The 13,703-nt window shown below is 41.9% G+C and overlaps 1 protein-coding gene across 2 annotated transcripts in view; it reads right to left on the bottom strand.

The window, feature by feature from the left end:
* SCN8A (sodium voltage-gated channel alpha subunit 8) overlaps window positions 1–13,703 on the bottom strand; it is a 164,924-nt gene that overhangs the window by 48,005 nt on the left and 103,216 nt on the right. For both annotated transcript variants that reach the window (XM_054696632.1, XM_054696631.1), the window contains 2 exons: window positions 12,141–12,503; window positions 2,453–2,585 (listed from right to left, as the gene is read on the bottom strand). In XM_054696632.1, the coding sequence (XP_054552607.1) occupies window positions 2,453–2,585; window positions 12,141–12,503 (496 nt within the window). The remainder of the gene's footprint in view (window positions 1–2,452; window positions 2,586–12,140; window positions 12,504–13,703) is intronic.

The raw sequence follows: 13,703 nt of genomic DNA, 5'->3' as shown, positions 1-13,703 counted from the left end.
GATTGGAGCCTCCTTCTTTGGCTTTAGGAAATAATTATTTTAATCTTTAGATTTTAATCTTTAGATTAAAATGTCAGGGTTTCCTAACTGAACATCTGGGAAGCAGGAACAGTTTTTCATTCCATGCTGGCTTTCAATGGAGTAATCATGAAATACACAGGGACGGGTGATTAAATAGAAATGGATCTTTCTTTATGTCCTTTAACTCCCTCTCACATCATTCAGCTTCAGCCATGCATTGTTCTTTGCTTGTGGTGTCTGGCTCATCAGCTCTAACAAAAGGAGCCAAATACTATGAGAGGGGATAGGAGGGACATCTAAAGACTAGGTGAGCAGGATTTAGAAATAAGGAGTGAAGAGCTTGAAAGACTTTCTACTCAGGAACAGATATCTCCTTCTCCCCTGCAATCTATCCTTGCTATTTCTTTTCTTAAATGTGTTTGAAGACAAGGCTAGCAGGACAGAAAGAAGAAGGTGGGGAATGGGGAGAAGAGAAAGAAAAGGGAATAGAAAAAGACAAAACTAATGTTCCAGTGTTTTCCCTCCAACTCTATAAAGGGGTAAAGGCAACACGGAGATCCAGCAAGGGAACCCAGAAAAGCTCAGCTCAACAAACACGTGTTGAGCATCTACTTCCGCCAGAGCCCGGGCTGGGCACTGCGGTCACCAGCAGGTGGTGGTCGCTTGGCCCTGGCTGTCCCACACTCTGATGTCTTTGCCTGTAATGAAATAGGCCCACTGGGCCTGTTCTGTTCCCCACTCTATCTCTGGTAAATCCTCTCACCCCCTGCTCATCTTTCTCAACTGCCATAGATGCTTAGAGAAATTCTGTCTTGATCTCTGGGTGAAGAATAAAATTAGTCAAGAGACTTTAAGATAGTGTTTCTTGTAAGGAATCCTCAGGACCTGTAGTCATTTACTTACAATCTCAAGTGTTAAAGATATTATATCAGATAATGACTCCAAAGGAAAACAGGAATAAATGAAACTGTTCAGGTGGCTCAAGGTAGTCAGTCCAAAATTCTTTTTACCTGATACATTCTCAAGATGAGTGGGGGTACAGTCTAACTCCAAGGGAGTTCCTATCTAGGGAGTCTCCACAGTTGCCCCTCCCCAGCACATACATGGCCACACAGCACAAGTGGCATTAGGCTTAAATTTCTGAAAAAAAAAAAAGTGTGTCCCCAGGATAAAGGCTCATTTTAAGTCTCCCTATTTTGTGACTACTGATATTGTTGGGTTAGCCTGGGTGCCCGGACTCTGAAGAACAGCAAGCTGATGCCTAAATAATACTTGGGTCTATAATGGAACAACTCAGCTAAGCTGACATGAATCCAGTGAAGGTCTGTGCATAATAAATCTGAATTTTATAAGAGACAATCTCTTGGGCCTCTGTGGTGGCACAACGGATTAAGCACAGCACTGTGAAGCTATCCACCGTCTCTGCAGCAGGAGGTCTATCCTTGGCCAGGGAGCTGACCCACATGGTGCGGCAGACCTCTCCTGTCTTGCCTGCCTGCTGCTCCTCTCAGCAGTGTATTTCAGTCAATCTGCCTGTTCTGTTCCCCACTCTGTTTCTGGTGAATCCTCTCACCTCCTGCATCTGGCCTGCACCCCAGCTCTTATATGCATAAATAAAAATAAAATCTTTTTTTTTTTAAAGAGACACTCTCGTCGCTGAATCTCCCACAGAAAGTCAGAGGAGCCTGGGCAAGAGACCACAACTGGAAAGAAAGACAGCCCTTGCCAGGAGTGGGGGGCGAGCTTCAGTATCAGCTAGCCCCTAGCTAACCCTAGCCAGCCCTCAGCTAACCCCAGCCAGCCCCCAGCACACCAGGCTCTGTCATGGAGGAGCCTGCTACTGAGGCGCTGACAGCAACATTCCTGCAGACAAGCTGTGATTCCAGAGCGCTGCTCTTTCCCTGTGGCAGGGAGCTTACCTATTCACACATCAAATATATTTATGGATTTGTGGGGGTGTTTGAAGAGAGGCAGGATTAAGTGTAATCAAAATGCACAGTACATTTGTCCTTAAGGGAAAACCAAAAGGGCTGTGAGTAGTTAAAAAGGAAAAAAGGAAGGCATGTTTTGGGGGAGAGAACTTGAGGGGGTTTCCATCATTTTCTATCTTCACAGCTCTTCAAGCTGATTCTACTGACTCCTCATGATGATGACTACAGAGACCTCCTGGGACCCTCCAGCTACCTCTCCTGTAGTTCCTTCTTACTTCTTACCTATCTGTGCACAATTCTGCAGCAGCTTTGAAGTTCTTATTTGATTCTCTGCATGCAGATTTGGGAAAAAAGTTATTTGGGATGCTGGCTCTATAACCAGATGCTATTCATAAAGCTCAGTGATAGTTTTGCAAAACTCAGACCACAGGACCGAGATCAGACTTGTGCATACCCCACATGCATATCTCAGCAGCCTGGACTCAAGAGAGGGCACATACCTTCTACTAGTGTATTTGTGACAACACTCAATATACTGTTGATCCTGTCCTTCCGCCCATAGGAGGCCAGCTGGTCCATGGAAACTAAGAGCGATCCAGGGCCTTTTTTCTTAATTTCCACCTCGGTTGTAGTCTAAGGAAAAAAAAAAAAAACAAATTGAGTCAAGTCTTACAAATATAAGCCTGGGCCTTGCTGGGTAGCCCAGAGAGCGAGCAAGAGCATATGCTCTTCAGCACCCCCTTTTCCTTTGATCCTGCCACCCTATTCACCTATCGGAGTAGAAGGGAACACACTGGTCAGGGGGTCCTCCTTAGTTCTGTAGACAAGATCAACTCATTTAAGTTTATGCACATCTATAATAAACCCAGAGTCTGGCTGGAATCAAAGAGCTCATTTGGTCAATTCCAGGCATAGGGGAGGGGCAATGCCATCAACAGCAGACTGAGTTGTCCTGTCCTACTCTCAAATCTATAACATTTGGCTGCGATTGGAGCACATGAGAAAAGAAGTCAAATTAGCCTCTATTTGAAAGGTCATTAAAGGTCAAGTCTTTGATCACATTCAGTGCTATCAATGCCATTTCCGCCAGGTGCAGAACACCATCACTCCACCAAACTGCCTCTTGTGAAGGCCAAGCCTGGGTCTTACAGAATATTACCAAGTTGAACAACGACCCCAAATCTTCTCCAAGTCAGTGTAAGGAAGTATGGACATTTTGTTATCTTATTAAACATACTGCATCATATGTTTATCCTGTCCTTTAAAGTTTTACTTTATAACTTCACCTGAGATGCTCAAATTCTCAACCCAACAAAAAAGACAGAAAACATCATTGGACTATTATACAATGGTAGCTTACAGGTTTCTTAATGTCCCTTGCTTATGTTCTTTGTACTAACCTAAATATTCTACATCAGATCAGGCTTACTGGAGTAGATTAAAACCTTGTTTTCTAGTAAGTATGTGGTCTTCTGTAACACATCATCCATGTGAACTTGGCTGCCCCTTTCATGGTGAAGAAAAGGGCAGAGACAGTTACCATCCTTCAGAGGTCAGGTAGGAAAAGTGCTGCTTCTATTTGATCAGTACCAGAATGATCCTAGCTGTTTTGAAAGGATAATAATTATCTCTGGAGAGCTTTATCAGAAAACCTTTCTGTCCCTATACATGTTCAGACTTAAGAATCACACAGATGACAGTTCCTGGCAGACTATAATTTAACTTATCAGAGTTTCATCAAACTTTCACTGCTTTAGACATTTGGTTCACTTTACAGTTTTGTTTGCTGTGTTTGGTTTGTTTGGAAGAGCTATAGAAGAAATGCAAACCAAAAAGAACCAATTTCTTTGGGAATTCTTTGCTCCATTAGTATACAAACATTTGTATATGTAAGAATGACTTGTTAACCATTGCCTGCGTCCTGAAAATAAATCTTTCTAAAAACGAACACGGAAAGGTCCTATACAATGAGTACTCTTATTTCTGGTGCTTATTGCTTCTAAATTTTTAGTGAGCTGTCCTGCGGTCTACCATAAATGGTAGATAAATTGTATGATGCTAAATCCCAAAGTTCTGTAAGATCTAATGGACCAGCTGACTCATCTAGAAAGGATAAAATTGCATTTAATACAGTTTTGGTACTAAGAATACCTTGCTGCTTTCTGGGCATGCTGGATATAACAAAATATATAAATTCTTCAAACTAGTAATATCAACTGTAAAAAAAAAACAAAACAAATGGAAATGCTGTCTATAAGACTTAGTCAAGTCATTGTCACTTAGTGATACTTAATTGAAAGCTAAGTAACTTTTAGTTTGGATTAAAAAATCCACAAAAGAAAAATTAATTCTTTAATATTAACTTAAGCTGGAACAATTATCACTTATACCTTTCTATGTAAAATGACAGTAAATTAGAACAGGGGCATATGGAGACAACTTCTACAGTATTCATTTATCTATCATTAAATTTTGCCCTATAACATGTGTTATTAGAATTAATATTTTAAACTCTATGAATATATTAAATCCTTTTCCTCTAAAACAAGGATGTTTGCTTTTATCACTTCTACTTTGTATCTGAAGTTCCAGCTAGTGCAAAGACATGAGAAACAAATAAAAGGCATAAAGATTGCAGTTGCTGTTATTCACAGAAAATATTTTACATTTAGAAAATGTAAAATATGGAATTTACAAAAAAGAAAAAAACCTAGTAGAACCAAGATGTTAATTTATCAAGGTCATAATATGCAATGTCATACACAGAAATCAACTCTTATTTCCATATTCTGGAAACAACTATTTGAAAATAAATTTAAAAAGTTATACCTTTCATAGTAGTATCAAAAATATCAAATACCAAGGAATAAATCTAAGGAAGATGTGCAAGATCCCCCACTACAAACTATATGATTTTGCTGAGAGAAACTTAAGAAGACTTAAATAAATGTGGAAATATACCACATTCATAGACTGGAAGACTCAGTGTAATTAAGATGTCCATTTCACCCAAAATTGATCTAAAAATTAAGTATAATCATTATACTAATTCTAGACTTTTTTGAAGAAACTGACAGGATAATTCTAAAATTTATAAGGACATGGAAAGGATCTAGACTAGGAAAAAATCTTTACAAAGTGATCTAGAATAAAAACATAAGCTCTTAAAAGTTTACTTATAACATTTTAAAATATATTCTGTTTGGAGGACTTACACTACCTGTTTCAAGTCTTATTATAAAGTTAAAATAATTAAAACAGATTTAAGTACTGGAATAAACATAGACAAATAGATTAAAGGAACAGAATAGAATCTAGAAATAGATTCACAAAAGCATCAATTGATTTTCACTCACAGCACCAAGTCAGGAAAAACAGAGAAGTGAAAGTCTTTTAACAAACAATGCTGAAAAATTGGAGATATATATATCCAGGTTAAGGTCTATTTAAATTCATAAACAAAAATTAATTTGAGCTGAATCAGAAAACTTAAGGTAAAACCCAAAACTCTAAAGTTTACAAAAAGAAAATATCTTCAACATCTTGGGAATTGGCAATGGTTTTTTGGAAAAGATGCAAAAAACACAATAAAAGAAAAAAACTGTTAATTGGACTTCACCAAAATTAAAAAAAATTATACCTGATAAAGGACTTGTACTCATAACACAAAAGCCAACAAATGAGTACTAAGATGATCGACTCAGTTAAAAATGGGAAAAGCTGTAAACAGACCATTTACAAAAGATATGTGAGAACATATAAGCATATGAAAAAAATGTTCGACAGTCATCAAGTCATTAAAGCACAAAATAACATTCTATATCCACCAAAATGATAACATCCAAGACCAATACACCAAAGGCTGGCCAGGATGTGGAACAACTGGAACTCTAAATACACTGTTGGTGGAGTATAAAAAAATGATGCAACTATTTTGGAGAACTGTTTGGCAGTTTCTTAGAAAGTAAAATATGTATTTGCCATATGACCCAGGAATTTTAGTCAGGTATTTATCCAATGTAAGTGAAAACATTTATCTACAAAATGAGTTCTACAAGAATGCTCTCAACAAACTTATACATACCAGATGCAAACTGGAAAGCACTGGAATGCCTATCAACAGGAAAAAGGATGAACAAATTGGGGTATAAAATGAAACATCAGTAATAAGGACTGAACCACTGATACCCCAAACAACATAAAAGTATCTCCAAAACATCATGTTGAGAGAAAGACGCCAAATAAAATATACATATAGTATGAGTCTACACAGATGAAAGAAAAAGAAGCTACAGTGACACACGTGGTTCCCTGGAGGAGAAACAGGACTGACTTGGAAGGGATATGAGGATACTTTCTGGAAAAGTTCGGAGGTAAGGAGGGGGTTAGTGGGAAAACCTCAAGTAGTCATAGAGCTCCTTTTCCATGCACGTTTTACCCACAACTCTTGGGTGAGGGTTACCCAATTCTGATTGTGCAGTGGAATTCCCTTGAGAAGGGATGTGGCATGCAGACTGTAAACATGTATAAAATGTTAACTGTATCATGGAAATAAACAAGGATCAAACAGTTAAGAAAAGCAAAGGCTATTTATTCTGAGCTTGATAGAATGAGGGAATCAGCAAATGTCACAAGTAGGAAAGCTTTAGAGTGAGCCCTGAGTCAAGGCAGCCTGTGTAGTTGGTTAGGGGAACACATGTGGCATTTTCAGTTGGTCCTAAGGTGGAAGCAGGGACAAAAATTAGTGAAACTGTCAGTTATTAATCAAGTTGGCTATTCTGGAGAAACTGTTAATAGAAATTATTGTTGCATTGTCACTAGAGATAGCAATCTGGCTTCCAGCAAAAGTTTGATTCACAACATTCTGTCTTCCTGGGTTGTTTATGGTAGATAGGGGAGTAGAGGCAGTCTCTCAGCAGTCATTAGATCAGAATGATTAATGGAGAGATGGAGAGTAAACATGACGCATAATGATCACAGGAAGCAATCAAGAACCTTAAGTATGACCTTTGAAAGTTAAACCCTTTACAAATTTTGTTCCATTTTTCTTAACCTGAATGCAAAGTTTATTAGCACATTTAGCTACTGACTTCTAACCTCTTAAATTGTAGCTATCCGTATGAAAGAGATATCCTACATCTGCAGATGGCAGATTCGTTCACATTTCTATAGATCTGTCCAGTAAGCTCAACTTGTTATTGCTTGAAATTACTTCCCCATGGAAATGCAAAACTGGAAATTTATCTGCTAGGTACTGTCATTGGAACTAAAATATAGAGCATTTTAGAAGTGGTCTTAAAGTCTAGTTACTTATCTCCTGTTCAAATCTTCTCAAATCTTCTCAAATTTTTGTAGAGTTCTTTTAATAGTTGTGAAATACATTCTTCTCAGACATAGGATATTTCGAATCTTAGAAGTAGGTCCTGATGTCAAAAATTAAGTTCTGACTAGTTTGGGGTGGGGGTAGAGAATCTTAGGAGGAATCCCACCCTCTCCAAATCAAGAAATTCAGTAGAAAGCCAACTGTCTACTTCTCAGAACTAAAAAAGCTAGAAAAATGTAGAGGAAAAAAAATGGAAACTTTTTCCAAACATCAAGAATGGGTTAAGTATATATTTCACATTTAATAATACTATTATTAATCTTCACAATAGTCACACAATAAAGGTCCTTTGATCTCTTTCATAGGTAAAGAAATGGACTTAGAGAGGTTGATTTTCCAAGATCATAAGTAAAGAACATCGGTTTTAGTTAATACAGCTTATTGGTGAACAGTTAAATACTCTTAGAGTTAGAATGTCTGGATTCAAATCCTAATTCTACTGCTCACTATATGAGCTTGGAAAAGTTGCTTTGTTTCTCTAAGCTTTGGTTTCCTCCTAAGGAAAATACAGACAACAATAGTAACCATTTTATAGAGTCGTGGTTGTAAGGATCAAACGAGATAAATGCAGATGCTCGATTTCTTATTTATGTGTGATATTTGAATCTGGACTGTCAGTGGCACCTGATTTCTTTACGAGTGAAGCCAATGATTCTCACCTACTTCTAGAGCTCAGAGAAGAAGGCATGGCAAACAGTCTCCTTATCCTCTGCTTAGCAAAAAAAGCAAAAGCAAAAATTTCCAACCTATCATAAAAAGACATCAAATTACACGTGAGGAATTAATGAAGATGTGAAATAGCGTCTGATGAGACTTTAATGAAGTGATATCTGGATGTCTTTTTCCTTAGGGAATGGAAAGTTTTAAAACTCTAAGCTTGAAGCAAAAATACAAATATGGCATAACCCAAGCATTCATCTTACGTAAGGTCAATTTCTGGCCTATCATATCTCCTATTCCACTCAGCCGAGCACAAGAAAATAACTGGAAGCATTTCAAACGTTCAGGTGAAGACGAGTTAATCACTGTCTGCAGACACATCCGGATGATTTGGAAGTTGAGAATCACTACAATCTAGTCCAAAGGGGTTTTAATTGCTCTTCTGGCTCAAAATGCATATAATATTATCAATATATTGTATCCTTCTAAGATAAATGACTTCTTTCTATTTTTCCAAGGACTAATATTTAAGTAGTCAAGAAATTTTTTTTGGCATCAGGTCAAGTATGGTTCAAGTTCCATTTCCACAAGATACTAAATTTCTCTCTGAGTCTCATCTGTTAAAACTACCTAATTTTATCCTATTACAGTTGTGAGGATTAAATGAAATCATGTATATAAAATGCTTAGCACAGTGAGTGTAGTGTATTAAGAAATCAATATATGGTAGCTATTACTATTATGTCCACTGAAAAACACTACAAAGAAGAGAAAAATGTAAGGAAGAAAAATATGTCACCAATAACCCCCCTTCCCCCATCCCCAATTCCCCAGTCCAAAGCAAACTACCTTGAACTTGTCAGTCATCCTTTTTCTATACACGGTTTGTCTTTATAAAGTTCTGGTATCCTACTGCACAAATTAGATGCACTTTGGCTGGTTTTGTCTTTTCGGCCTATTAGTATAACTTATACATTTCCCCACCCCACTAACAAGAAGCTTCTTTAAGGCTAATAATGATTTTTTTCCTAGTTAGGAAGCCCTTGGGGATGACACAGTCTCGCTTGCCTCATCTTCCTACCCCTTTGAGACCTGATCTGATACTGAGACTCCTCAGCCTGTCACCATCATCACGTAGGACCACTACAAAAAACTCTAAGTGCTTACAGGGTGTGAGTGCAGGGAAGACCCCTCAGAGGCCCAAAGGCAGACTCTGCAGGATGCTGCAAGGCAGTGTGGAAAGGCTTACATTCCACAACCATCTGCTCCACTGCTTCTAAAATTTTCTCCCACACAGTACAACAGAAGCTGCTAAAAAAACAAAAACAGAGGCCCCAAACCTCCTCATCTGACTTAAGCTGAAGCTGCTTCTTCCTGGTCACCTTTTCGAATACCTTCTCTTCAAGGAAAAAACAAAATGTATTACTTGGCTTAACTATTTTTTTAAAAAAAGATTTATTTATTTTTATACAAGAGCTGGGGTACAGGCCAGAGGCACAGGAGGGTAAGAGGATTCACCAGAGAAAGAGCAGGGAGCAGAACAGGCAGACTGACGAAATACACTGCTGAGCGGTGGGTGCGACAGGAGAGGTCTGTTGTGCCATGTGGGAATCTCCCTGGCCAGCTGGACTGTGGACAGCTTCACAGCGCTGTGCTCAACCCGCAGCGCCACCAGGGAGGCCCTTGGCTTAACTATTTTTAAATACTGCCAGGACATCAAAATTTAATTTGGTTTTCGACATTTCAGTTGCCCCAACTGTACCGCCCAAGCTGACCTGACCCCCATTTTTCACTGAAACCACCTCTTGTTTTTTCAGAGAATAACTTCCTACCTAACTGTGGAGTCCAAAATTTCCCTCTAGTTAAAGAATTAGTGAAACATCATATAAAAATTGAATTTAAAGAAAATCACATAAAACATTTATTTTGGCTGACTATCAGGTTTTAGGGAGACTGTGGAACCACTGTTTGTTATTATTGTTCTTATTGTTGACCTTAAAAAAGCAGTTCTTGGGCCGCCCTGGTGGCGCAAGGGGTTAAGACGCAACCTATGAAGCAATCCACAGCCTCTGCAGCACAAGTTCGATCCCCGGCTGGCCAGGGAGTGACCCACATGGAGCAGCAGACCTCTCCTGTCTCGCCCGCTGCTCCCCTCAGCAGTGTATTTCATTCAATCCGCCTATTCTGTTCCCCTCTCTGACTCTAGTGAATCCTCTCAACCCCCACACCTCTGGCCTGTACCCCAGCTCTTGTATGCATAAATAAAATAAATCTTTAAAAAAAAAAAGCAGTTCTCCAGGAGAGCGATGGCCATGTAATTACGCAATGAAGACATTAAAATTAACTGAGGAAAAAAAGATGGAGGCTCTAAGTCTCAGGCTAAGGCTAAGGCCTAAGGCTCTGACTGTATCACTGACAAACGGAGAGACCTCAAGGTCACGCATCCCTGAGCATCGCGCCTCCAGCTTGAAAACAGGAAAAATCTCTGTTATTAGCCTGAAGAAATACTGAACCTGAACCTGATTGAAATAATACATGTAAAATTTATCTGTAGCTTGTAAAGAGCTATAAAAACATAACAGGGAAAGTATTTTGCTTTTAAATAAAATAGCAGGGGGAAAAAAAGACAATCTCCATCACATCCGACTGCCTTCTGAGTTTCTCCCTGTATAGTCAACAACTATGCAAAAAGGCTAAAATCCAGAGCATTCTGGATCATGTCACCCTTGGGTGTCCCGTTTTCCTCCGTGCATGCACCATGTTAATTAAAGGGCCGCTACCTTCATGCTATCAGAGGAGACTGATGTCAGAACAGCCTGACACGCTATCTCCATTACTCCACCTCTGGCCGGGCTGAGGAAAGTCAAGGAATTAGAGGCAGCAAGAACTAGGATCACTGAGGTCATTAGACTTTAAAACTAGAAAAGAGGTCTACACAGCTTAGAATTTAGCGAAATGCCAAGAGACAGCTTTTCCCAAAGAGGGGAGGCCATGATCCAGACCCTCAGACGCCTGATTTTGCGCAGCTATTATATGTGACTCCTCCAGAGCCTGACGTCTGATCACATTTAAAATTCATTTTTTGCTTCTCTTTCCCTTCCTCCCCCACACACCATGTGTTCTTGCCCCACCTCCTACTTTCCCTCCTTTGATTTCTTTCCAGTCAGAGCCTTGACAGTCCTTTGGTCAGCATACTCTCTGACCTCCCCCTGCGCTCTCTGGGCGCCATCGCCCCATCCTGACACCAAGCTTGCGGGGTCCTCTTTGGAAATTCACACCTCATCCTTAGGAGAAGACTTAGGAAATCGCTGCAAGCTGTATTACTCTTATTTACTAGGCAGATAAGGACTTTTAAATCCCAAGCTGTTTCCCTAGAAGGGAGAGAAGCAATGGCGGTTCCAGGCCCGCTGCTGGGGTCTGCAGGCCGGGGCTTTGGGCCGGTGGCGGGAGGGGCACAGAGGGGCAGGAGGGGTGCAGAGGGGCAGGAGGGGCGCAGAGGGGCAGGAGGGGCGCAGAGGGGCAGGGAGGGGCGCAGAGGGGCAGGGAGGGGCTCAGAAGGGCAGGGAGGGGTGCAGAGGGGCAGGAGGGGCGCAGAGGGGCAGGAGGGGCGCAGAAGGGAAGGGAGGGGTGCAGAAGGGCAGGGAGGGGCGCAGAGGGGCAGGGAGGGGCGCAGAGGGGCAGGAGGGGTGCAGAAGGGCAGGGAGGGGCGCAGAGGGGCAGGGAGGGGCGCAGAGGGGCAGGAGGGGCGCAGAGGGACAGGGAGGGGCGCAGAGGGGCAGGGAGGGGCTCAGAAGGGCAGGGAGGGGTGCAGAGGGGCAGGGAGGGATGCAGAAGGGCAGGGAGGGGCGTAGAGGGGCAGGAGGGGCGCAGAGGGGCAGGAGGGGCGCAGAGGGGCAAGAGGGGCGCAGAGGGACAGGGAGGGGCATGCGGAGCTGGAGAGAAAGAAAAGGGGTAAAATAAGGGAAGGACTCGATGGGGAAGGGGACGGCCAGAAGCGAGGAAGGACGGTGGGCAAGTGGGGTGAGTGATACAGGGGGAAAGGGGCGGGGCACGGGGAGAAGCGAGGTCTGGGGAGGGGCCGGGAGGCGCCCCCCCCCCCCCCCCCCCCGCAGGTGCGCGCCCCCCGCAGCCTTCGGCGTGTTCACCTCTGGCAGGAGGCGCCCGCCGATGTGCGGCCCGGGGCCCCCGATGAGCGACACCACGCCGTTGCAGTCCACCGTGCTGTTGCGCTTGACGCTGCGCCGCAGGCTGGGGAAGATGCGCGACGAGCGGCTGCCCTGGCTGTAGCCGCTGTAGCCGCTGTAGCTGCTGCGGCGCTCGCGCGCGCGGATGGGGATGAAGAGCGAGTCGCGCCGGCCCTCGCTCTCCTCCACCGTGCTGTGCTCGTCGTCCGCGAACTCGTTCTCCGAGCCCGGGTCCCGGAACCGGCCCGGCCCGCGGAAGCTGAAGATGCTGCTCTTGCTGTTGTGGCGCGAGAGGAACGGCGAGCCCGGGATGCTGAGCAGGGACTGCAGGGGAGAGAGGGGGACAGGTCAGGCCGGCGCGCCCCCGGCATGCCCGGCCGAGCCCAGAAAGCGCTTCTGGAGGCCGGATTCCGACTGCTGCTTACCACCCATCACCGCTCACTTTTTATTATTATTATTATATTATTATTATTTTGCTGCCCATGGCCTCAGGTGTGCGGCCTTGGCAGCCAACCAGCCATTCCCAAATGCCCCTCCCTGCTCGTGCACGCACTGGAAAGACGCTTCATCTGCTGCCCTGGGTCGCTCATCCCCTAGTGACTACATCAGTCCCCATTCCTTGGGGTTATGCGCTCACATGGGCCAGTACTTCAATTTTATTAAGTTAAATTAAACTGTTAATTTGCCCACACTTGGCAAAAGAGCAGAGAATTTAAAAAGGGCAACGTCTCTTTCATCCTTTCAATGAGGACGTGCCCAAGAGGTGGTCTTCAAACTGTGCCAACAGTGGTCTTCAAACTTTTTTGCTCAGTTGAAAATTATATATGTCCCCTGCTCCATTTTAAAGTCAACCTGATTTTTTGTTTTGAAATGTTTAAATATTTATAAATTACGTAATTCCAAGCACTGACATTTTTAAATAAAATTCTTCTTCACCATTTAATATTTTTTCTCATTTTTCTCCTTCAATTCATACTTCCATTAAATGTTTCCTCGAGAATTTTATGCTAATATGTATTTTTATGGTTTAATGTATTGCACGGACCACTTTTGAATACTTTTCTTGAATATACAAACATACATTTAATTACTAAGCTTAAAAAGAAGACTTTATACAAAATCAATATACAAGTCTGTTGCTCTCCTACATGTATATAATGAACTGGAATAGAAGGAAATGAAGAAAAGAATCCTACTTACAGTAGCATTAAAAAATATTAACAGCCTAGGAATAAACCTAACAAAGGAGGTGAAAGATCTATTCAACAAAAACTGTAATACATCATTAAAATACTTTAATGCATCATTAAAAGAAATAGAAGGCACAGTTAATATATAACAAAGAAGCCAAGAGTATACAATGCAGAAAGGAAACAAATGGTGCTGGAAAAACTGGAGAAGCACAAGCAGAAAACTGAACCTAGATTACTCTCTCATGCCAAACACAAAAATTAACTCAAAATGGATTAAAGACTTGGATGCAAGACCAGAAACCATAAAACACATCGAAGAAAACACAGGCAA

The sequence above is a fragment of the Talpa occidentalis genome, unplaced genomic scaffold (assembly GCF_014898055.3).
Source record: "Talpa occidentalis isolate TD23 unplaced genomic scaffold, MPIMG_talOcc4v2.1 talOcc4.16, whole genome shotgun sequence".
NCBI lineage: Eukaryota > Metazoa > Chordata > Mammalia > Eulipotyphla > Talpidae > Talpa > Talpa occidentalis.
Note: the sequence above shows the minus strand (reverse complement) of the source record. Positions and strands in the feature narration are given on the sequence as shown.